This window comes from Giraffa tippelskirchi, chromosome 3 (assembly GCF_054371585.1).
Source record: "Giraffa tippelskirchi isolate mGirTip1 chromosome 3, T2T-mGirTip1v1.2.pri, whole genome shotgun sequence".
NCBI lineage: Eukaryota > Metazoa > Chordata > Mammalia > Artiodactyla > Giraffidae > Giraffa > Giraffa tippelskirchi.
Genome location: NC_137277.1, coordinates 103,497,752 through 103,522,190, shown reverse-complemented (window position 1 = coordinate 103,522,190; position 24,439 = coordinate 103,497,752). Strand labels below are relative to the sequence as shown.

Below are 24,439 nucleotides of genomic sequence, written 5' to 3'. Positions count from 1 at the left end.
CGTACACGACTGAAGCGACTTAGCAGCAGTAGCAGTAGCAGCTATAGTTCATATTAAAATAATTTATAATTAGGTGACAGGATCACAACTAGAAGTTTCATGACTAGTTCATCTCTTTAAGGGTAGTGGTAAGAACACAAATTTCTCTTCACTATGCCTTTCACACAGGATGTATATGCTCCTGTCTTAAGTGGCCAGTGTTCCTTATATCTATTTGATCACCCATAAGAAAAACTATAGACTAATCTAGGTTTAGTTTTACAGAAAATGTGAAATATAATGCTATTTATTAATTTTAAAACCTCTTATAATTTGGCTTTATGTTTCCAATTTGAAATTTTTAAGTATACTGCTTTTTATTTAAAATGTTTCAGAAATATTTGCTATAGTCTCATTAAACTGCACACATTGTTTTCAAAAGATATTCTTTTGTTTTTGTTTTTTTCCAACTAGGACCCCAACTATGGCTGGTGGCCTATTTTCTATTGACAGAAACTACTTTGAAGAGATAGGAACTTACGATGCAGGAATGGATATCTGGGGTGGAGAGAATCTTGAAATGTCTTTTAGGGTAATTTCATTTTACTTTATTTCTTGACTCTGAACATACTATGCTGTAGCATGCATGTGTAGACTCAGTAATTTACTGTCAGAGCTTTTTTGTGAAGTGATACAAATTACTGATCAGTTGGTCATTTTAATACTTGTTTAGAAGCTAGAGTGTTTTTGCATGCAATATTTACCGTTAAATGGGAAATTAGAGGCATTTTTAAAATTTTCAAAATAATTCTTGTATATATAGTTCAAAGATATTAGGGTTTTTAGTTTTTTAAATGAAGAAGAAGGGCTTTATTTTTGAAATAAAGCATTACCCTAAAAATCACTTGGTGTTTTTGAACTGAAACTTGAAAGTGTTATGATATCTGTGTTTACCAGTGCTGGTTGAGGTTATTCTCAAATAACTTTAAGAATAACCTGTGATCAAAGGCATTCTGGATAATTCAAGTAACATGACTGTTTTCACAATCATAGACATTATTGTTTGATGAATGAATTGTAATAATGCAAATGCCCTTTTAAAATGGCCTTCCAAGGAAACAAAAATTAAGAATTAATCCATCATATATCTGATACTAGGAAGTATATAAATAATTTTAATGTTGCATTTGAAAATTTTAAATATGAACACATAAATGTTCCTTCTTACTAAGAAATCATAAGGGATAACATATTGCTTTTTCTTCAAACCACATTAAATATCATTTAAAAATTAGTTCAGTTAGTAATACTGTTGTTTTTCCTTTCTATAATTTGACATGTTATTTGAAACACTATTGTTTTGCTGCATTATTTGTACAACAGAATTATTACAGTTTAGATATATTTATCTATGAAGTTCAAGAGTTATGCCTTTTAATTTCTCATTTAGAAAGTAAGCTTTATTGTTCACAAATATAAATATATTTGATGTTGTGTAAGCAAATGTCAAAATCTGAGAATAAGAATTACTTTGAGTTTATGTAATGTGAAATTTAATGGATCTTGGATAATATGGATAATTTTAGAAGTACTAGGATGTCTTTGTTATACAACTTTTTGCCTATAAATCTTCCTTACAGTCCAGTGTCTGAGAAGATCATTAGTTAATGGAATTTTATTCTTTCTATATTTGTTTATATACTTATAGTCCAATGGAACTTGCCCCACAAGGCTTAGTAGCATACTTAGGAATGTCTTCTTCCTGTCAAGTATGTGGTTCATCTTTGCACAATCTTTGGAACATTTGGAGACCCAAATTTTTTACTCAGTGTAGTTCTCAAAGTACAGAATATAAAAGCTAACAGTTAAAAAAGGAAGAAAAAAGATGGAAGGAAGAGAGTTAGGAAGGAAAGAAAGATAGTATATTCAAAAGATTAAAAACAGTTTTCTCATATCCTTAGACTTAAAGAAGAGAGTATTTACACATTAATTAACCAATATTCCTTGAATGCTGTGCTTGAAATTCATAAGGAAAAAAATCAACATAGCAACATTAATAATATCTAGTGATCCTGTTGCTCATCTTTTTTCCCCTTCTTTTCTAACAGTCTTATTCGCCTTCTTTCTGCGTACCTGTTAAGCTTGATTCTCTGTCAACAGACTCACCTTACCTTCATCACAGAGCTCTCAGATTGGATGGGTGCTCTTCACCTAACTGATTGAAAGATGTGTTAGGGAAGAATCTACTTAGGAAAGAATTTAGTGGAATAATATGATACATCTTCTTTGTAAGAAATGAAGTACTCATAAGCGAATGGTCTTTGAATGTTTAAAACATTCATTGTCTTTAGTTTCTGTATATTATCAACAGAAACAAAGTGTGTATTTTGCTCTTTAATTAGTCTCTTGATTTGGGCATTACTTTTCTTTGTGTGACATGGATATGTGTTTATTTAATAGTTGGTACCCTGGCTGAGGAAGATGTTGAATAAGAGAAAATGCTAGAACAATATATTAGCAAAGGGATGACACTGTCCTTTAGATCACTTCATAAAAAAATGTGTGACTTAATGAAATGAGAATATGTGAGAGATTCATAATCAGAAGATCTATGTCTAATATCCAGCTTAATTATTATGCAGCAAACATATATGGAACATGTAGTATGTCTGCTACACTTGACAGATACTGAGGCTGCAAAAATGAATAAGGCCTGGTGGTTTTACTTTCATAGGCCTTTCCAGATGGCGGTAGTGGTAAAGAACCCAACTGCCAGTGCAGGAGACATGAGACTGAGGTTCAGTCCCTGGGTCAGGAAGATCCCCTGGAGAAGGGCATGGACACCCACTTCAGTATTCTTGCCTGGGGAATCCCATGGACAGAGGAACCTGGCAGGCTACAGTCCATGGGGCTGCAAAGAGTCAGACACGACTAAAGCAACCTAACACACTTTTACTCTCAATGAAGCAATACATAGGCATTATTGTCAGTAAAATGCAATAGTTTTGTTTGTTTTGTTTTTTTTATACATGAGCTTTTCTTGTCACCATCTTGTTAGTATAGGAAAATTTTTATTGTGTAGTTACTTAGTCATGTCTAAATCTTTGCAACCCCATGGACTGGAGTCCGCCAGACTCCTCTGCCCATGGGATTTCCCAGACAGGAATACTGGAGTTTTCATTTCCTTCTCCGGGGATCTTCCTAACTCAGGGATCAAACTCCTGTCTCCTGCATTGCAGGCAGGTTCTCTACCATTGAACCACCTATAGAGGCCATATATAGGCAAATTACCTAAACTCAACTGTGAAAAGATGATTATAATAGTAGTAAAGATGGCAGAAAGTGAAGAACTAAAGAACCTCTTGATGAAATTGAAAGAGGAGAGTGAAAAAGTTGGCTTAAAACTCAACATTTAGAAAACTAAGATCATGGCATGTTGTCCCATCACTTCATGGCAAATAGATGGGGAAACAGTGGAAACAGTGGCTGACTCTATTTTGGGGGGATCCAAAATCACTGCAGATGGTGATTGCAGCCATGAAATTAAAAGACACTTACTCTTTGGAAGGAAAGTTATTACCAACTTAGACAGCATATTAAAAAGCAGAGACATTACATTGTCGACAAAGGTCTGTCTAGTCAAGGCTATGGCTTTTCCAGTAGTCATGCATGGATGTGAGAGATGGACTATAAAGAAAGCTGAGTGCTGAAGAATTGATGCTTTGAACTGTGGTGTTGGAGAAGACTCTTGAGAGTCCCTTGGACTGCAAGGAGATCCAACCAGTCCATCCTAAAGGAGATCAGTCCTGGGTGTTCATTGGAAGAACTGATGTTGAAGCTGAAACTCCAATACTTTGGCCACTTCATGCGAAGAGCTGACTCATTTGAAAAAACTCTGATGCTTGGAAAGATTGAGGGCAGGAGGAGAAGGGGAGACAGAGGATGAGATGGTTGGATGGCATCACCGACTCGATGAACATGAGTTTGTGTAAACTCCAGGAGCTGGTGATGGCCAGGGACTCCTGGCGTGCTGTGGTTCATGAGGTGGCAAAGAGTCGGACACAACTGAGCAACTGAACTGAAAGATATAGTTGTCTTATAGCTCTGGTCTATGTAGACTTGAACATGAGTTTGTGTAAACTCCAGGAGCTGGTGATGGCCAGGGACTCCTGGCGTGCTGTGGTTCATGAGGTGGCAAAGAGTCGGACACAACTGAGCAACTGAACTGAAAGATATAGTTGTCTTATAGCTCTGGTCTATGTAGACTTGAGGAAGAAAAACAGAGAAGTATTAAATGCCTGCAAAATATTATTATTCTGGCTGGTTTATAGATATTTAAGTCTATCCAAAGGTATATCCTCTAGGGGATTTATTTATAACAGTATCACTTGATGTTTGATGCCCAAAGTATTGTAAATACTGACAGACTTTGAATATCTGATCAAAATGATAGACCTTCCAAGAAAGAAGCATCTAGTCTCCTATACATCATAAGTTAAAACACAGTTTCAAAGCTTTGAAAAAACACATGAAGTCTCTGGATAAAAATTCTTGGCATAAAATAATAGTGACTTCTAATATGTATAGAACTAGTAAGTAGAATAGTTGAAAATTGAACCCCAGCATTCTGAGACCAGTGACTATGCTGCTGATTTCTATACCACTACTGCCCCTAATCAGATTCATCCTTCCATAACATGACAACCCTAAAAACTAGTGGTATTACCAGGAGAAAGAGGAGAAGTTAATATATAAATGCAACCTTCTTCCAGAATACTGAGAATGTGGTCTCATCTAGTGATTTAATCTTGTTCTAATAGACTGTAGCCTCCTAAGGATAATACATGTCCAGTGAAAATACGTACAAGTAGATCCAAGTGCTCTTGAAAAATTAGTCTCAGATACTGTTTTCCCCTCCATTAGACAACAATCATCAAACTAACATAAGCCCTAAAATATAAATGTTAATTTTTAGCTGCTATTTATTTCCTGCTCAATAGGTACAGGGCATAGAGTTGTGAACAAAATAGACAAAACTGTGTGTCCTTATGAAACTTATATTTTAGTGAAGGATACAGACAGTAAACAAGAGAAGTAAAACGTATTACTATGTTAGTGATAGTATTTAAGAGAAAAAATCTAAGGAAGGGACGAGGAATATGAAGCAGCAGATGTTGGAAATTCTTAGTGGTTGAAATTCTAGATAGGAGGAACTCAGAAATAAATATCCGTATAAAAATAGTTTATGACAAAATTAACCCAGTATAGTATGAATTTATCATCAAAGGTGTCATCTGTCTGTAAATAATATCCCTGATGGCAGCATCAGTACCACTCAAAAAGCATCACCACCAAAAGTCCTTGCCTTGCATGAGACAATAGCACAAGAGCAGTATTTCCAAAAGCACACAATATATGCGATAATCTGCATTGTGGAACCAATTGAGTCATAAAAAGTCAGAAGGCAGCAAAGGACTCAGAAGAGTGTTCCACTGCCCTGAAATGTGGTGGTTGTAGTTTAGTCACTAAGCATGTCTGACTCTTCTGACCCCATGGACTGTGGCCTGCCAGACTCCTCTGTCCATGGGATTTTTCTAGGCAAGAATAGTGGAGTGGGTTGCCATTTCCTTCTCCAGGGGATCTTCCCAAGCTAGGAATTGAACCTAGGTCTCCTGCATTGGAGGCAGATTCTTTACCAACTGAGCTACAAGGGAAGGTTACAAGTATGATCTGGAAGGGAGGCATTGTGGGTTCAAGACCAAGGCTCTAGCACTTATTACCTTTTGCGTTTGGGTAAAGCATCAGGTCTCCTAAGCTCTAAGCTCTAGTTTGTTTATATAGGTAAGAAAGATTGCATCACTTTTTTGATTTGTTCTAGGGGACTATTAAATGAGATGGTGTACATAGTGCTGATCACCCCCATTTGTCACACATAAATCGTGTCATAAGTGGCAGGTGTTATTATTTTAGTGGTTTAAGCTGTGCAGTTTTGAACAAGTCATGACACTAGTCAGCCTCAAAATCTGTCAACCTAAAAATATGAACAACATGAGAGTTGTGAGTTAAGTTTTATTTGGGGCAAAATGAGGACTGAGCCTGGGAGACAGCACCTCAGATAGCTTTGAGAAACTGTTCCAAAGAGGCAGTATGGAAAGGTCAGTCAGTATATATGTGCTTTTGGTAAAGGGAGAATACATGGACTCAAGCACACATTTTTCCAGAAAGTTTCTACTGATCTTGTGAAACTTCTGCTAGTCCCAAGAAACAATCATTACCATTAAGGATTTTAGTTCTTTTCTAGGTATGAGGAGATACAAGAATGGGCATATAAAATCAACTCCTAAAAATATCTGTCTGAAGACCTGTCCTGCCGGTTTTCCTGGAGCACAGAGTGTTTCATTTCTGCTCTCCACCCTGAACTCCTTCAGGGGATGTTGAATGAATGTCGGCAGCTGCAGCAGCACATAATTTGATCCTTGTAGAGGAAGATGGCAAGTGCCCATGTGTGTGCTAAGTCACTTCAGTCATGTCCAACTCTTACAGCCACATGGCACTGTAGCCCACCAGGCTCCTCTGTCCATAGGATTCTGCCAGTAAGAATACTGGAGTGGGTTCCCATTTCCTACTCCAAGGGATCTTCCCGACCTAGGGATTGAACCCGCGTCTCTTATGTTTCCTGCATTGACAAGCAGGTGCCCATGGCAAGTTCCAATTTGTAGTTGACAAGTCCCATGTATGTTAATTATACTTCAGTAAAGTTGATAAGTATTAAAGCATGCACGAGCGCACACGCAAACACACACACACACACACACACAGAGAAAGAGAGAAACATCTTCCAAAGAGAAACAAATGAAGAAAAAATGCAAATGATGATATCAAGTCAGCTATAGACTTAGAGTCTAGGTGAGATTCTCATTGTATATTAGCCTAATTTCTTTTTAAATACCCTCAGTATGATTCTAACCATCTACCTCTCAGGACAATTATGTAGGTTAAATAAGACAATACTTATTTAATTTTTTATGAACTGTACCATACTATGGAAATTTTCATTTTATTATTATCACTACCCTTAAAAATAAGTGCTTTTGACAACAATCAGTAGTTTAATTAACAGAATGGGATTTCCTTCAAATGCCCCAATTTTCTTTCCTTCTAGATCACTATAAAAGTAGCAATATATTTAAATGAAGAACATGTTTCATGATGTGAAGTCCATTTATATCGAAATTTCACAAGCAATGAAGTAGAAAAGAAATGTGAGTTGACATAATATATAATGGAAAAATGAAAGGCAGAGGTTCTTATTGAACACAATAGCATGGTAAATGAGGCGAACAGTTTGTAGACTTTTTGGGGATTGTAGTACTAAGGTTTGTGAAAGTATTGAAAGTAGAGAATTTTCTAAAAAAATCCATGCAATTATAATTTTTACAAATGAAAATGTCAATCATAATAATTTACTAAATAGAAATAAATTTTGACAAAAGTCTAGTTGAGTTATATCTGTTAGAACTGTTTGCTTTATTTAAATTTAATTCATGTAAATTGGAGCATATTGGATTGTCTGTTAGTATGTAAAGCTTGACTGTTTTCGTTTTATTTGGCTAGTCATAGAAACCAGACTATAATAGAAATCTTTTAACTAAATTAACTTAATCTAAGTTCACGTGTTATCCCCAATTTTGATGGAGATGGTTTTGTAGAACACTTTCATTTAAATATTATAAAGTACCCACTTAATATTAACATAGAAACTTCTTAGCCTCTTTCCCCCACCCCAGATATATTGGCAAAAATTGTATCTATTTGAGTTTTACATCATGATGCTATACACATGTGATGTGGGAAATGATTACCACAATCAAGCTAATTAACATATTAATCACCTCACATAGTTAAGATCTACTCTCAACAAATTCCAGGTATGTAACACAGAATTATTAACTATAGTCACCAAACTACGTTAGATCTTTAGAACTTATAACTGAAAGTTTGTATCTTATTAGCCTCTTTTAAAGTCTAAGAGGTCATAAACAGACATAAAAGTCTAAGAGATTATGTTCATGTATAGCCTCCGTAAAGAATATAAACCACTAGCAATTATTTAGTCCAGAAAACTACTCTATCTGGCACAGGATAAACCTTAAACATGCTGCAGATGGCTTAAAATTTTTACTTCTGTGCTTACAGTGAGATTTTCTGGCATTTGGGCCACCACTCTAACAGTTGTTTAAACATATCTCCTCAGTCTCTTTATTCTTCATTTAATTGAAATTATAGAATAAAACATTTTTAGGTAAGGGGTAGCTAAGACATTGTTTCTAGAGACTATGTTACATCTATTATATATATTTCAGAACATTGGGTCAATAGGATAGTATAATATTTAATTTAGATATCTATAGAGAACTCTATTTTCTAAAATGAATGTGTTAGAATTTTATTTTGAGTGTTAACCATAATGCATACTTGATTTCCTCTGCTCCTTTAGAAAACACAAGTGAACAACAAGAAAATTAGATATTAATCAAACTTTAGGATAATGTTAGAAAATGTTAGCAGAATTGTTTTGCTTTTAAAGTTATAATACTCTAAGGCTTGGTCATTTTGATAACTAGACTTCTTCGTTTGAACTTTCTAGTTCACAAAAGCAAAATATGAGAATAGATATTATATTGGATAGTCATCTATGTAATGTTTAACCTCATAAACATATGCTACATTGAGACATACTTTGTTTTAGAAATATAAGTCACTGTAGGGGACTTAGGTACACTAGAACATGATATTAATCTCTGGTTCTCTTTTATAGGGCTTCCCTTGTGGCTCAGCTGGTAAAGAACCCACCTGCAATGCAGGAGACCTGGATTCTATCCCTGGGTTGGGAAGATCCCCTGGAGAAGGGAAAGGCTTCCCACTCCAGTATCCTGGTCTGGAGAATTGCATGAACTGTATAGTCCATCGGGTTGCAAAGAGTCGGACATGACTGAGCGACTTTGACTGACTTTTCCCTTTTATAGTCACTTAGTTATCTCTAAAAGTGATTTTCTTATAAAAAATATTTTTGGGGGGTAATAGTACCACTCACAGTTTAGAGCATTCACTGTTTCTTTTTCGTGACCTGAATTCTTATCATGAGAGTGTTTCTCTGATAATGTAAATGTACACTATATTTGTCAGCCTGCAGGTTACGCATCTGAAATTCAACTTATTCTGTTTGCTCTGTTTATTTTATTTTATCCATCTATCTATCAATCATCTATCTACCTGTCTAAATTTATGTGAGCCTGAATGCAAATAGTTATATATTCATGAAGGCCCAGATGTAAGTTAATTGTAGTTATTATAAAGTATATAGTGTGATAAATATATTTATTTTTAAAAGTTTACATATATAATATCTATTGCAAATGAGTGTTGAGAGGTATGCTTATCAGGTGGCTCAGACAGTAAAGAATCTGCCTGCAGTGCAGAAGACTCACTAGACGTCCAGAAGGTGTTAGATAATTAAGAAAATTCAGGAATTATGAAAGTTTGAAGATGGATGTGTATGAAATGCATAAAATAGGGAAAATGGAGTTAAGATTATATGAAAATAGTGATCTGTAAAATCTGCATTTTATTTCCATTAATATATAAACCAGAGTTGAATGATTCTTTATGGGATTTATTCAGAAATACTCACTGGGATAAATTTTAAGATTACTCTTAATTTTGGCTCTGTTTTCTTGAATTAAACCATTAATTCAGCAAAAATACAGAGAAGAGAATCTATGATTTCTAAAACTTGATAAAAACATTTCAGACAATGTTTATCTTTAACAAATGCAGGTACGTTTCAAAGATACTACGGAGAATTTCCCTGTAGGAGGCAATAGCAGTAAGCCAGATTCCCTTAGCTCTTTACTGAATTTTAGCACATTAAGAAACCAACAACCTTTATTAGGGACAAATACTGAAATGTCCTTTTGTAAAACACACTAATTCTGACTGTTTTTTGATTCTTCTCTGCTAACGTGCAGAGAAGAAATACCCCATGTGTATTCACATTAACTATAAAAATCCTTATGATTCTAAATATGAAGAACCTCAATTTAACTATTTGAATTTATGGCAATAAAAAGAACTTTCTGAAGAGCTTAATGTGCTCAGAATTATTGCATGGAAAAGTTTGACACTTCCTGTCATGGCCATATTTTACTAAAGCTTCCCATTAAGTGTACTTAATCATACAAAATGGCACTGATAATTAAGTCAATTATGCTGCTGATTTACATTTAAAGTGCACCTAAGATATTCTGATAATGAAATGTTTAACATCCTTTTTATATCTGAATATGTGCTCAGTGAATTGACTTTGAACTATTTATTTTATAAATTAAGGTCCCATTTTTTTTTTCCCTTAATGGAAAGGGAGAGTTAAATAACTTCCAAAAATATTTTGAGTTTTGAAATTTTAAGAATCATTTATATTATATATCCTGGGTTTGAGGAAATGAAATAAACCTGCCATTAAATTTAAATGAAGTTTGTAAGTAAATTTACTTTGGAGAATTTTACTATTTAATTTATAAATATTTGTTAGTAATTGGACATACAGACCTGTAGAAGATCAGTCCATAGTCTCATAGAACTTGTGCCAGAGGGAGATATATGATAAATGAATAAACAGAAAAAAAAAAAGTAGTCTGTTAATTTCAAATAAAGGTGAGTGCTTTGAAGAAAATCCAGTGAGAGGTGGAGCATTGCATTACTTTAGAGTGATCAAGGAAGGCCATTCTAAGGAAGCATTTTAACTGAGACCAAAATGACAGGAAAGATCCAGCTATGCAAGGATTTGCAAAGAGAACATTCACTGTGGAGCATAATACAAGAGTATCAGATCTCTCTTCCAAGTCTATAAGAGCACAAATATCCTAGTGCTTTGGGAAAAGGAAAGCTTTCCTATGTTAGAATTAAGAACAGTTTATTCTCTCAGAACAAGAGTTGCTCGAATGAACAAAACTCCTCTAGGAGTTTATTTTTTGATGAGGCTTTACATTTGAATAGTGCTTTATAGAATTATTTTACACGTATTATCGTAATGGATCTCAGAAGGTTCTTTCCCCCATGTGTTTGGTTTTAATTTTAATGCATCAATAATGTTTGCATTATACTTTAGATTACCTTTATATGCTTATGTATCAATCTACTCCCATTTTACCCTTCAATCAATAGAAATAATTATATACCTAGACCTGTACTAGACACTGTGGAAGGTGTATCTGTAGATAGATATTCCCAAATTTATTGAAGGTTTGGAGAGTATAATATAGTGTAGGATCATTTCAAGGTGCAAATATACAGCTCATTAAGTTCAAAGGAAAAATTTCTATTATATAAGATAACCAGGGAAGAATTTATAAATTAAAATTTCAAGTCTTGTAGACAGTAGGGCAGGAGAGAAGCAGGGACCTGAAATCAGTGAAATCTCAGAACTTTGCTCCTATGTTCATTCCTTCTTTGTGCTTTGAACCACACCGAAGTTTAGGCTATAATATCTGGTTCCCCTATCTTTTTTCCCTCTTGAGAATTACTTTAATAAAATATCACTAAACCATTAAATATATATTTTTTTGCCAAACTGGGCTTCAGATGATGAAGTTAATGAAGTACCCATTAAAAACTCCAGGAACTGAATATATTATTATTTTTTTAAATATGCCTATATTTGATCCCTTAAAGATTTCTGGGACAAAATTCCAAAACTGTTGTGCCTATGTATGTACATTCAACTAGGAAAGCTGGTGCAACTTGCTAACCAAAATGAATGCATTCAAAATGAAATTCATGTACTTTGTATTAAAGAGCCAAATTTAAGTCTCTATGGTAACTACTGCAGTAAATGTGCAACATCTTAAGCTACGATTATACTGTCACTGTTGGTGATGTCTATCTTAAGTACATGACTACCAATCATTTTACTGTTGTTCTAGTCAACCAAAAATGTAGTTAAAAAGGAAACCAATTATGGGATTTATTTAAATAAGGCTGAATGATTTCAGCAGTAACTGGTTCTAGATACCAGCAATGATTCTTTTGAGGGTGTGAAATAATATTAAGGGAAGATTGATCCAACTGTTCAGAATTTGAATATTAAGTATCAGTAAGATTGAGTTTTAAGTACCATTGAAAAGGTAGTTGGAGATTTTTAATAGATTTTTAAATTACCTGTAAAAATATATCCATCTTAAGAGATTTCATTATATCTGCAGGAATTTGAACTTGATGGATTACAAATTCTTAAAATATTTTATTATCAAACTAGCCACTGGTTTATACTAGAAATATGCAAAAATTGAAATAAAAATTGTGGTGAAGCATTTCTCTGTTGCCACCATGATGTGCCTGGATACTAAAACATGTTTTTACATGAGTTCCTCCATTGTCAAAGATTTGATTACACTTTTCTACTCATTTTGTTATTTCATAGTTCAGCAATATGCAGTCTTGGTCTTATATATTTTTTCCATTTTAATTGGTCAACCAAAATTTTATTTGTTTTTTAATTTTATTTTTTATTGAAGTATAGTTGATTTACAATGTTATATCAATCTCTGTTGTACAGCATAGTGACTCAGTTATACATATTAGACATTCATTTTTTATATTTTTTCCATCATGGTTTATCATAGGAAATTGAATATAGTTCCCTATGCTGCACTGTAGGACCTTATAGTTTTATTTATGATTTTACATTCTGCATCTTAATTGGTAAAACAACTTTATATTCTATTTTTTTATTTGGGTTTGAGAAATCATCTTAACTTCGGGAATTCCTGAATTAAGATAGGAATATAGAAATTAACTGTTTAAGGGTAAAATGTCCCACACTAACCCTGGAATGATGAGTGGTAATTAGACCTGATGAAAACCTAGTGCTCCTTGAGCATTTCTCTGACTTTGCAAGAGAAGACCCCAGGACCTACAGGCTTTCTTTTCAGTTTTGAGGATCAGAATGGAAACTCTTGACTCTTTAAGGTCATAGAAAGTTAAACGTATACCTGAGGAAATTGAAAATGTGCTGCAGAGTGGAGGCAAATTATTGTGTAAGAAAGGTGACAGATTTGAAAGTTAGGTTTACAGAATTTATAATTAAATGAGTACATGAGCATGGATATTTGCCAAGAAGGAGAATACAGAGGGCAGAATAGCAAAGCATGTCCTTAGGTAGCGCATACATTTAGGGGTGGGAGAAAAAAAGAGAAAGTGAATGCCAAATCAAAGCTGTCAGGAAAGAAGAAACATATATATCAGAAGAACTTAGAATGTAATGGTGATTGTCAACAGTGTCAAATGCTGTAGAGAAGTGAGAAAGAATTATGCTGCTGCTGCTGTCACTTCAGTTGTGTCCGACCCTCTGCAACCCCATAGATGGCTGCCCACCAGGCTCCCCCATCCCTGGGATTCTCCAGGCAAGAACACTGGAGTGGTTTGCCATTTCCTTCTCCAATGCATGAAAGTGAAAAGTGAAAGTGAAGTTGCTCAGTCGTGTCCAACTCTTAGCGACCCCATGGACTGCAGCCTGCCAGGCCCCTCCGTCCATGGGATTTTCCAGGCAAGAGTACTGGAACGGGTTGCCAAGCCTTCTCCGGAAAGAATTATGAAAGCTCATAAAAAGCTTCATGTGCAAATTTAGATGATAGGATCAAGAAAAATACTAGAATGTAAGATGTCAAGAAAATTGAATTGTAAAGATACATGGAGAAAAGAAAAACTTTTTAAAGAAGATTCCCAGTAATTAGGGAAGAAAATGCATAGTAACTTAAAGGGTAAATATGATCAAAGTAATTACTTTATATTTGTTATTCTTATTTTATCATAGATAAAGTAAGATGTAAGCTGATAGGATTTAAAAATCTAGGATATAGTGAAGAAGAAAGAGAAAGGCACAACTGATCAGATTAATGCCTACAGATATTGGAAGAATATTCTAGATATAGTAAAGTACCACTTTTTAGTTTACAGCACAGTTTTATGCTCATTGTTTCACTGTGTTCTTACCAAAGCACTGTGAATGAGTATTGTTGTCTTTTTCTATAATTAAAGGTTTTGAGTTTCAAAGAAACTAAGTCATGCAGCTAGAAGTTGTCAGGGCTGAACATCAAACCCACACCTTTTGCTCCCAGAGAAGGCAATGGCACCCCACTCCAGTACTCTTGCCTGGAAAATCCCATGGACGGAGGAGCCTGGTAGGCTGCAGTCCATGGGGTCGCAAAGAGTCGACACGACTCAGCGACTTCACTTTCACTTTTCACTTTCATGCATTGGAGAAGGAAATGGCAAACCACTCCAGTGTTCTTGCCTGGAGAGTCCCAGGGATGTGGGAGCCTGGTGGGCTGCTGTCTATGGGGTCGCAGAGTCGGACACGACTGAAGTGACTTAGCAGCAGCAGCAGTGTTCCTCTATTTGAGTTCAAGGTCTTAAGGGCAGGATTTAGCTTTGGAGAGTTGACTCTCCCTCCTAAAATAGAAAGAAATAACTAAGGCTATATGAGATATTTCAAGGTAGAAATGAATAGAAAGTTGGGTCAGCTTCTTTGAGTTCAAGAAGAGTGGAAAGCAAAAGATTATCCACAGAGAGGATGGGGTTGATATTGGAAGCTTGGTAAGAGGACAAAATTTTGGATTAAATATCAATGCTTTGAATGAGCATCGATGTTCTCTGTGAAACAACCTTTAAATGTCACAAGAATGACATGTTGCAATTTTAATGAAACAGAGATGAGGAAATTATCTTCACTGTGCTTTCAGCATCAGATCTGGAGAAATAAACCATGTGCCATCTTCTTCTGGTTTGTGACTAATAAGTAAGCCAAGTAATAGTCTAAGGGTTGCTATTTCATGTTTCCTTCTTAATTCGTCTTTTAAAGTGTAATGTAACATACATTGACCACTTATTTTTAAAAATCAAAAACTGTCAAAGTGGAGTATGACTTCCCATCACAGTGGGTTTTGTGAGTATTTGTAATGAGTGCTTCATATCAATATGGATATTTTTATATGTTTCACATTTATCTGACTAAAAATTTTACAGCAAAGAAAAAGATATCTGTAAGGTGATTTATGGAAGAGAATTATAGTTTTCTATTCAGGGCATTAGAGTTTTATATGTGTTCCCTAGGAAAAGGGACACATTCTGCTTCTTTATCTGAAGCAGAACTTATAACTTTGTTTGAAAATGTCTCAGGTCCTTAATGTGAAACAGAATGTCTCCAGATGATTAAAAACCAGGAAAAGAAAATTCTGTCCGTGAAGGGATTATGGTTAGTGTGAGTACCTCTTAAGACAATCTTTTTCTTGTTGGCATGGGAGACTGCTCTTCAACTGTCAAATGCAGGCTGATGACTGGACCTTAATATGCCTGGTTCTTACACTCACAAAACTAGACTGGCCTGTGAACTACTTGAAGATAGAGAACCATGTTTTATTATTCTTTCTCCATGCCCCAAAGCTCAGCATGGCGCTTGACATAAAGTCAATGGCTAGTAAATATTTGCTTGGTAGATGCCAGCCAAGTCCTGAAGGAAATTGCTTAAGAATTGAGAGGTCATTCCCTTGCCTCATACTGATCACAGGCCTTCCATTTGAAAAGTGCTTGACCACTTTGCAAGTTATATAGGAGGTTTATTTAAACTAAAATGTTATAACTGCAGTCAGGGGAGGTGGATGGTTTACAGACAGAGAAATTCAGTAACTGAGGGATGACTCTGTTTGGAGGTAACAGGTTTTCTTTTCCTTCCACATCCAAGTTCTTTTTCTGTATCTTTGGCATTCATGAAAGAGCAGGAGATGTTGTTATACACTGTAGCTGAATGCCCAGGTGGTCTACTGATATTCCGAGGAGACTGTTCTGGCATGAATTCTAGGGCAGGATCACACAGCTGCCATGAGCTGCTCTGTGACTGCTAGCAGCAGATGTTACTGATAACTGACAGTCAGATCATCAGACATGAGAGGACAGCAATGTAAAATGTAGAATATATGACCCAAACCTCATTTAATAATCACAGACCTTTCCATCTAGTTCTCAAAAACCTCATCTATATGCAATTTTTCACAGTTGAAATTTATTTGTAGGATTAATTATACCGTGAGGAAAGCATGCTGCTGCTGCTGCTGCTGCTAAGTCACTTCAGTCATGTCCGACTCTGTGCGACCCCATAGATGGCAGCCCACCAGGCTCCGCCGTCCCTGGGATTCTCCAGGCAAGAACACTGGAGTGGGTTGCCAGTTCCTTCTCCAATATGAGGAAAACATAAATTCCAATAAATCTAGATTTTTCTTAGTAGTCCCCTTCAAAGCACCAAATATTCCAAAACCTCCAGTATTATCAAACTTTAAGATTATTATTTGAAAGATGAAAAAGTATCATTGTATCACATATCTCTTGTGCTCTTTTTTTCATGAATTATCTGCTTGCAACCATCTATGCTAATAGAAAAGCAATACTTTTTTTGTAAATATGAAAAGTTTGGTACTAATTTTCGTAAGCAAAACCACCTTATATTACATAGGATTTTCAATATCCGGTAGGCTAGTTGATGTTCTTCATTTCTTGCCTAATATATTCACATGTCATTTGAGCAGCAATTGGAAGATTTGCTATAACACAATCAAGACTGTGTGTTGCTCTGTTGATCTAAAGGAGAATTGAGAATTTCTGTAATATCAGCAGTCCCATTAAGATGTGGAATAATGACAAGTAACAGTTCTCCTAATGCCAGAAAGTTCAGCGGCCATGATGTATAATTCTGAAGGTCAGAATGCTCTGAGGTCAAGAAAGTTGTTGAGAGGCAAAAAGTAATAGCAGAATTTATATTATAAAATGTCGGCACGTGTGCTTTAAAGGTATTGTCACTCTTCACGTTAACTGCTGAGAATAGGTGCTTATGTTTGAGAAGAATGGGAGACAAGGTTAAAAGGACTCCGTCTGTGACGACAGCCACCTCATTATACTTGTGATACACACTGGTTCATACATAGACGGCCTAGTTCCTTTTCAGAACAGTTCCTCCACTTCTAGTCACACCCAGGATAAGCACATCTTTTCAAGCTTCTGCTCTATTTTTCTTCTCTCCCTTCCTTGTGCTTCATCCCCTGCCCTGTAGCCCCCAAGAGTCACTTGCTAAGTCTTTGGCAAAGGAAAAAGATAAACTAGTTTGGGAGATTTCCATTTAGGAAAGTCATTTCAGGATTAATGTGTTATGTCCTGTATGAAGTGAGTAGGTATAAGAGGTCCATTTTTAATTTGGGACTTTCAGGAAGTTCAGTTCTAATTTAAGATACAAAGTATTTTATAAAGGAAAGTAGTTGCTAAATAGAGAGTTTTAGAACCAACATGAAATAGTATAGATTCAGATTAGAATTTTCTACATCTTATGCCAAGGTGAAAATAAAATCTTCAAACAAATTGCTCTAATATTTGGATATTTCTTGAAAACCTCTGGAGATTGAAAATGATTTGGTAGTTTTCCTTGTCTTTATAACATCTGTGACATTTCTAAAATAGGACTATCAAATTTGAGAGGAGAAAACACATTGATTGCCTCATAATAAGTTTTATAAACTCAGACTTTCTGCTATTCAGAGAAGAGTGCCTTTACCATGTACTTCTAAGACAGCTAAGGTAAAGTAAGCTCACCCTAAAGAGGAAAATGTTGATTCAAATTTTGGAGAGTTTTATCATTCCCTTCTAAAAATCTGGTCTCTAAAAGTGTCATTTGCTCCATATAAGGAGATTGGTCTGAATCCTAGAACTCCAAGAGAAAACTTAGTCATTATCAACCTCTCTTCCTCTTCTTTTACATGTGAATTTTCTGAGGACTATCAAGATTGACTTGTTTCACATTCTTCAGTCAGTTTTTGTTTATTTCAATTTCAGAATCTGGCTTTCCAGTTTTAAATCTGATGCTTTCTTTTTCATAAAAATAATAATTCTATTAAAATTTAAATTATCTATTACTGGATAGATGCATTAGACATGTTGAATCTGTGATCTCTGGCAACTCAAGTGAGTACTCTAAAGGCCACAGCAGCTTGATATACAAGAGTCTTCATCTTGAGATATGATGATAATATCAGGATGTGACTTGAGCTCTGGAAACCTCTTCTAGACCATACACTGTGAACTGAAAACTAGGTTGAGACAAACCAACCAGTTAAATGAGACATTTATCCAAATCAAAATGACTATGAAGAATAGCTTACAAGTTTCTTGTCACAAATGAAATAGAAAATGCCTACTGAGCCCCTTCTGTCTGCCCCTTTTGAATAATGACTTCCATGACTCTTGTGTTTATGCCAACTTATCAAGGATCACAGTGCCTTCAGTGGCAACCCACTTCAGTGAATGCTCTTTTAGACTTTGCTTCAATTATAAAAATGAAAGAATTTGTCATCAGTCTACTTGAATATGTATAAACAAAGTAGAGAGTTGAAGAACTGAGAGGGATTATTTGAAACAAACAATGACTATAGAGTGATAGGTGAAAACTGAGTTGTAGCATCTTGGTTCAGTTGTCCTTTTGCCATAAGTAAGAAAATAAGAACTTGTGTTCCTAAATCCACTTTATGATAGACACATTTGTGTATACTGTGTAATTTTCCAGATTTCCCTATATCAATATTAATAGATCAGTTAATATATATCAAGAATCAGTATTTTAAGCATTTTTAAACTTTGCAAAACACCAATATACCAGTATATTTAAGTTGTGATTTTTTTCCACCGTGTGAATTATACCATTCACATAAAGTGAACTATGTGATGTTGATACTCAATTTCATAAAATAACTTTCATGTGATGCTGAAGTTCAGTTTCATAAAGTGAAATGTGTGATTTTTTTCTCAAAGAGATAATTATGTGGTTGGGGAAATAAAATTAATATATATATTTTTGTATATATATGTGTAAATATATATATTTTGCTTAGTCGCTCAGTCGTGTCTGACTCTTTGTGACCCCATGGACTGTAGCCCACCACCAGGCTCCTCTGTCCATGGGGATTCTCTAGGCAGGAATACTGGAGTGGGTTGCCATGCCCTTCTCTGTAGGATCTCCCCAATCCAGAGATCAAACCTAGATCTCCCGGATTGCAGGCCAATTCTTTCCCATCTGAGCCACAAAGAAAGCTTATATATATATATCTCAGTGAATATATATATTGAGAACCAATATTTTAAGCATTTTTAAACTTTGCAAAACACTGATATAGCAGTATATGTAAGTTGTGATTTTTTTCACCATATGAATTATACCATTTACATGAAGTGCAACATGTGATGATGATACTCAATTTCATAAAGTAACTTTCATGTGATGCTGAAGTTCAGTTTCATAAAATGAAATGTGTGATTTTTTTTTTCTCAGAGAGGTAATTATATGGTTGGGAGATAAGATTAATATATATATAATACATTTATATATATGTATGTGTGTGTGTATATATAGATAGATAGATAGATAGATAGTTATGCTGTGCTTAGTCTCTCAGTCATATTCGATCTTTGTGACCCCATGGGCTATAACCTACCAGGCTCCTCTGTCCATGGGGATTATACAGGCAGGAATACTGGAGTGGGTTGCCATGCCCTCCTCCAGAAGATCTTCCCAATCCAGGGATCAAACCTAGGTCTCCTGTATTACAGGCAGATTCTTTCCCATCTGAGCCACATGGAAAGCTGTATCTATTTCATATATATATATATATATATATATATGAAAGGGAAAGTCTCTCAGTTGTATCTGACCCTTTTGTGACCCCATGGACTATACCTTCCATGGAATTCTCCAGGCCAGAATACTGGAGTGGATAGCCATTCCCTTCTCCAGGGGATCTTACCAAGCCAAGGATGGAACCTAGGTCTCCCACATTGCAGGTGGATTCTTTACCAGCTGAGTCACCAGGGAAGCCCAAGAAAACTGGAGTGAGTAGCCTATCCCTTCTGCAGTGGATCATCCCAACCAGGAATCGAACTGGGGTCTCCTGCATTGTGGGCAGATTCTTTACCAGCTGAGCCATCGTGTGTGTGTGTGTGTGTGTGTATAATGTATTTATATCAATATACATACACTTAAATATACATGCACACACATACACAAATATTTATCAAGATGCAAAAGTATACAGAAGAGCTAAATGAGGCAGAGTGGGATGATATAAGTAGTAAATGTTATGAATCAGTGAAAATGGACATCAATGAAAGATAGTATAGTTAAGAACTGTTTACCGGAAGAAAATGTATATGAAATAAGTTTATTAGAGAGGACATGATACATAAGGGAAAGCACATACATTAATTCTTAATTTTAATCCCCCTAATTATGTCAGATTATTGAATTTCTGTGTTTCCCTTGCCATCATCACTCTGGTCCAAGTCATTCTCATCTCTTTTCTAGATGATTATAATAACCCCTTTATAAATCTCCCCTATTTGCTTTATTCAAATTCATTTTCACATAAAAGTTTAGTATTGTGATGTGTGCTGCTTCCCTGCTCCTCACAACATCCTCTGGGGTAGATTCTTCAAGTCTCATCTTATTAGCTGAAACCAAAGCACAAAAAGATGACTTCACCCAGCTAGTAGATGTCAGAGCTAGGATACAATATCAGGAACTAGAGCCTGCACACTTATAACCATTGTGCTGTGTGTCCTTCATGTATGCTGTGGTGGTTGTTATTAAGTCCGTATTAAACAATGACTTTGTGCCAGTGATAGATAGTATGTGTGTGGGTTGAGGGGTAGGGGGGATAAAGATTGTATAAAAACAAGCAGCTGCATGAATTTGGCACAACAGTCTGTAAAATTAGAAACAATAGTAGCACTAGAACTGAGATTGCTAGATTGGAGCTTGTGAAGTTTATGAACCTTAATTAAAATGTCACTGATGTAGGTGCCAAAAAACATGAAAAGAGTAATGTATGTTAGTTAATTGTCTTCTATCTCGGGGAAGAAAACCAAGTACATTATCAAATGAGCAATGGGTATGTTACATTTTGATTAATAACCTTCTCCATCATCAGAATCTCATAAAAATATTTAGAAACAAAGGTAAGTAACCAGCTAACTTCAATCCTCTGTGCATAAAAGGACAGTTTGTGTTTTATACATGGTCAAATTTCTTTGAGATAGGCCATATACAAATATTAATCTTTTGGAAGCCGAGGGAATAACAATCAGATATGTTCAACATGCATCACATATTCATGTGGACGATGTATAATGTTTTATTTAGTTTAAATTGTTTGTTTAGACATTGTAAATAATTTCAGAGAACAAAATTCAGTATTATAATTGGAAACTAATTGGCTCTTCTTTTAAACTCCTCACCTAAACCCCTAGACATTGATATTACAGTTCTAAAAAGAGGCAAAACTCACCAAAATTTAATTTTTTTAAGAAAGAATCAGCTAATAATCTACAGATTTTGGTTTTCCTTGATAGCAACAACAATGAAAGTTAAGTAGTATACAAATAACATTTTATTACTTTCCATATGAAGTGTCAGGCATGGTGCTTAATAAGCACAATCTCATTAAAGTCTTAGAAAGTAGTTATTATTATCCGTATTTTCTAATGGGAACATTAAAGTCTTGAAGACATAAATAATTTTCAAAAGTGAACATAGATAGTAAGTGAGAAAGCCACTAGAAAATTATTTTTGCTTATTTCTAAGCCCAATTCTTAACGCCTGTGTCACACTCTTCCTTTGTTTTTTCTTCTTTCTTTTCTTTCTTCCATCCTTCCCAAATATTTATTGGAGATGTGCTAAGGGAAATTATCATAGTCATTAAGGACTCTACTCTTGGAATTTTCTCCACTTTAATATTTAATCATATAGTTTTCTGGAAACTGTTTATTTTTTAATTATTTCACATTACCCAAATGTCTACTAAGTATCTGTCAACTATTTGGTCAGTTAAATATTTTGTTTTTATGTAAACTAACTGGGGATTATCATGGTCAGATATCAGCTTAACTAATGCATAATGTTATGCTTTTCTACCTTGATCTTTTTATTTCCATGCAAGTATGGGGGAGATGCTTTACTTAGGAATTGCAATATTAATATTTATTTACACATTTTTTGAGCACAGATGGCAATGGGAAAAGTATGCACTTTATTCCAGGAGACAGGAGAGTATGATCCACAAGCAAAGCAGACCAATATTCACTGAGTATGGAACAGTTACTTCTACTTCTCTTGTCTCTCTTAAATATACTACAGAAAGCTGCCTCCATCTGTGAGAATCTACATCAGGGACAGGTTTTCCTTCTGTCTTGTAAATCAACAGTCATTACTGCATTCAGTTCAGTTCAGTCGCTCAGTCGTGTCCTACTCTTTGTGACCCCATGGACTGCAGCATGCCAGGCCTCCCTCTCCTGGAGTTTACTCAAACTCGTGTTACTCAAACCATTGAGTCAGTGATGCTATCCAACTGTCTCATTCTCTGTCTTCCCTTCTCCTCCCACCTTCAATCTTTCCCAGCATCAGGGTCTTTTCCAATGAGTCAGTTCTTCACATCAGGTGGCCAAAGTTTTGGAGTTTCAGCTTCAGCATTACCGCATTATGCCTATACATGTGCACACAAAGTCTTATTGCAAGTTAGAGGACAACCTAAAATCAGCACCTTCATGTTACGAGTGAGAACACTGGAAGTCTACTTCTAAAGGATTTCAGGCTAGCTATTTTCCCGTTCTGTGTGCATGCTCAGGGCATAGAAGCCATAAGCCAACAGAACCAGGGTAAGACCAAGAAGTGGCAGAGTAGCAATAAGTGCCCTCACACAACCACAATGCTAATCCAATATTTGCAAAAAGAGAAACTGGGAACCCTGAGGACAGTTGTAAATCACTGGTTTGTTTGCAACAGAGTTTACTACATAGTCTGAATTTTAGTGAGTATACAAATTTAAAATATTTTTTCTCCAATTGTTGCATCATGCTCTGAAGAGTATTCCTGTCTAATCTGATGTCATTTAGAACAGATTCTATGTATTTCTGATCACTTTCAGTTATTAAAAATACTAGTAATGTTCAGCTTAAAGCTTTGATTTTGTAAATAACTAATAGTTCACCTTCTCTCCCCCAACAATGCTGGCAGCAGCTCTTAGAATGAAGAAGGGCAAGGTTCTCTGGGTTACCATTTCTGCAGTATATGGGTTTAAAGTAGAGGGATAGAAAAATGGTGGGTTTATCTGATGTATTTTATGATGTCTGCCTGTTTTTGGCTCATTATGGTTCCACTTGTTACTAGTGGTCTCCGTCTGTATGATAGTTTTCTAAACCTGCTTTCATCATTTTCTTAAAAGTGTTCTGAACTTCACCTTTTACTGCCTTTGTTATCCAAGATCCTTTTGAAAAGGGAAATCTTGGTCTCTCTTACCCTGTAAGGTCCCCAGCTGCCTTTTTCTATGGTACATCTCCTTGCTGATCTGCCATTTGCTAGGCCCACAGAAAGATCACTTTCTCTAGCCTATAATCCATGCTCTGTAGAATTGTGGAAGCACTGAAGTCTCTTCCAGTTGTCTCCAAAAAACACTCCCTTCCAGGGTCACTGCATCACTGGACCTATCAATTTTGCTATAACAAGCTGTTCAGTAAACCCCAACCCACCTTCAGGATAATCTAGACTAGAAGTGGTACCAGTTTTACTAGGGTTTTGCTTTTCCTCACAATTGAGGATTTCCCACAGACACATTCACCATTTTCTGCCATGTTTTTTTTTTTTTTTTAATTAATTATTTTTTTTTTACTTTACAACATTGTATTATTTTTGCCATACATTGACATGAATCTGCCATGGGTGTACATCAGAGCAACAGGATAATCTGCTGGTTTTGTTGCCTGGGCAAGGAGCAAAATGCCAATCTCTCCTTTATTCACCTAGTTCCCTTATATGACTTGAAGGAGAAAAGAACTCTTCAGTCATATCTAATCCATAGAGGAGGAGGGACAGTTCTGCTACCAACACTGTGTTCCTCACAAGAAGGAAAAGGTTTTCATTCCTCCTCCAGTAGAGCATATCATATGCTATTTCTTCTGAACTCAAGGCATCTTGTTAAATGATGTGGTTGCCATACAAGTACTTGAGTGTTTGGTACTTTACTAAATCATGTTTTTAAGAGAGAGATAGCATGAGTTAGACTAAATGCTTACTTTGTTGATACGTTAAACATTACAATTATGTTATTTAGCCTTGTTTGCCATAAACCATCAACCATTTCTAATGTCTATTTGTTGCGTTGTGACTTCCAAAGAACTTGCTCGGTTCCCGAGGCACATGGAACAGCAGTTTCAAGTCATTTTACTAGGTAACTGTGCCTAGTTTGGTACTAAAAATATTTCCTTAAAAATGAAATTTACAATCCCTTCAAAATATATCTGTTTAAATTTCATTATTCTTCTAGGG

At 35.5% G+C, this 24,439-nt stretch overlaps 1 protein-coding gene and 1 non-coding gene across 20 annotated transcripts in view; one reads left to right on the top strand and one right to left on the bottom strand.

Moving 5' to 3' along the window:
- Nucleotides 1–24,439, top strand: part of GALNT13 (polypeptide N-acetylgalactosaminyltransferase 13) — a 556,330-nt gene that overhangs the window by 349,922 nt on the left and 181,969 nt on the right. For all 19 annotated transcript variants that reach the window (XM_081577989.1, XM_081577987.1, XM_081577982.1 and 16 more), the window contains one exon: nt 454–571. In XM_081577989.1, the coding sequence (XP_081434115.1) occupies nt 454–571 (118 nt within the window). The remainder of the gene's footprint in view (nt 1–453; nt 572–24,439) is intronic.
- Nucleotides 5,622–5,693, bottom strand: TRNAW-CCA (transfer RNA tryptophan (anticodon CCA)). Its single transcript has one exon. It is a non-coding gene; the product is annotated as a tRNA-Trp (tRNA).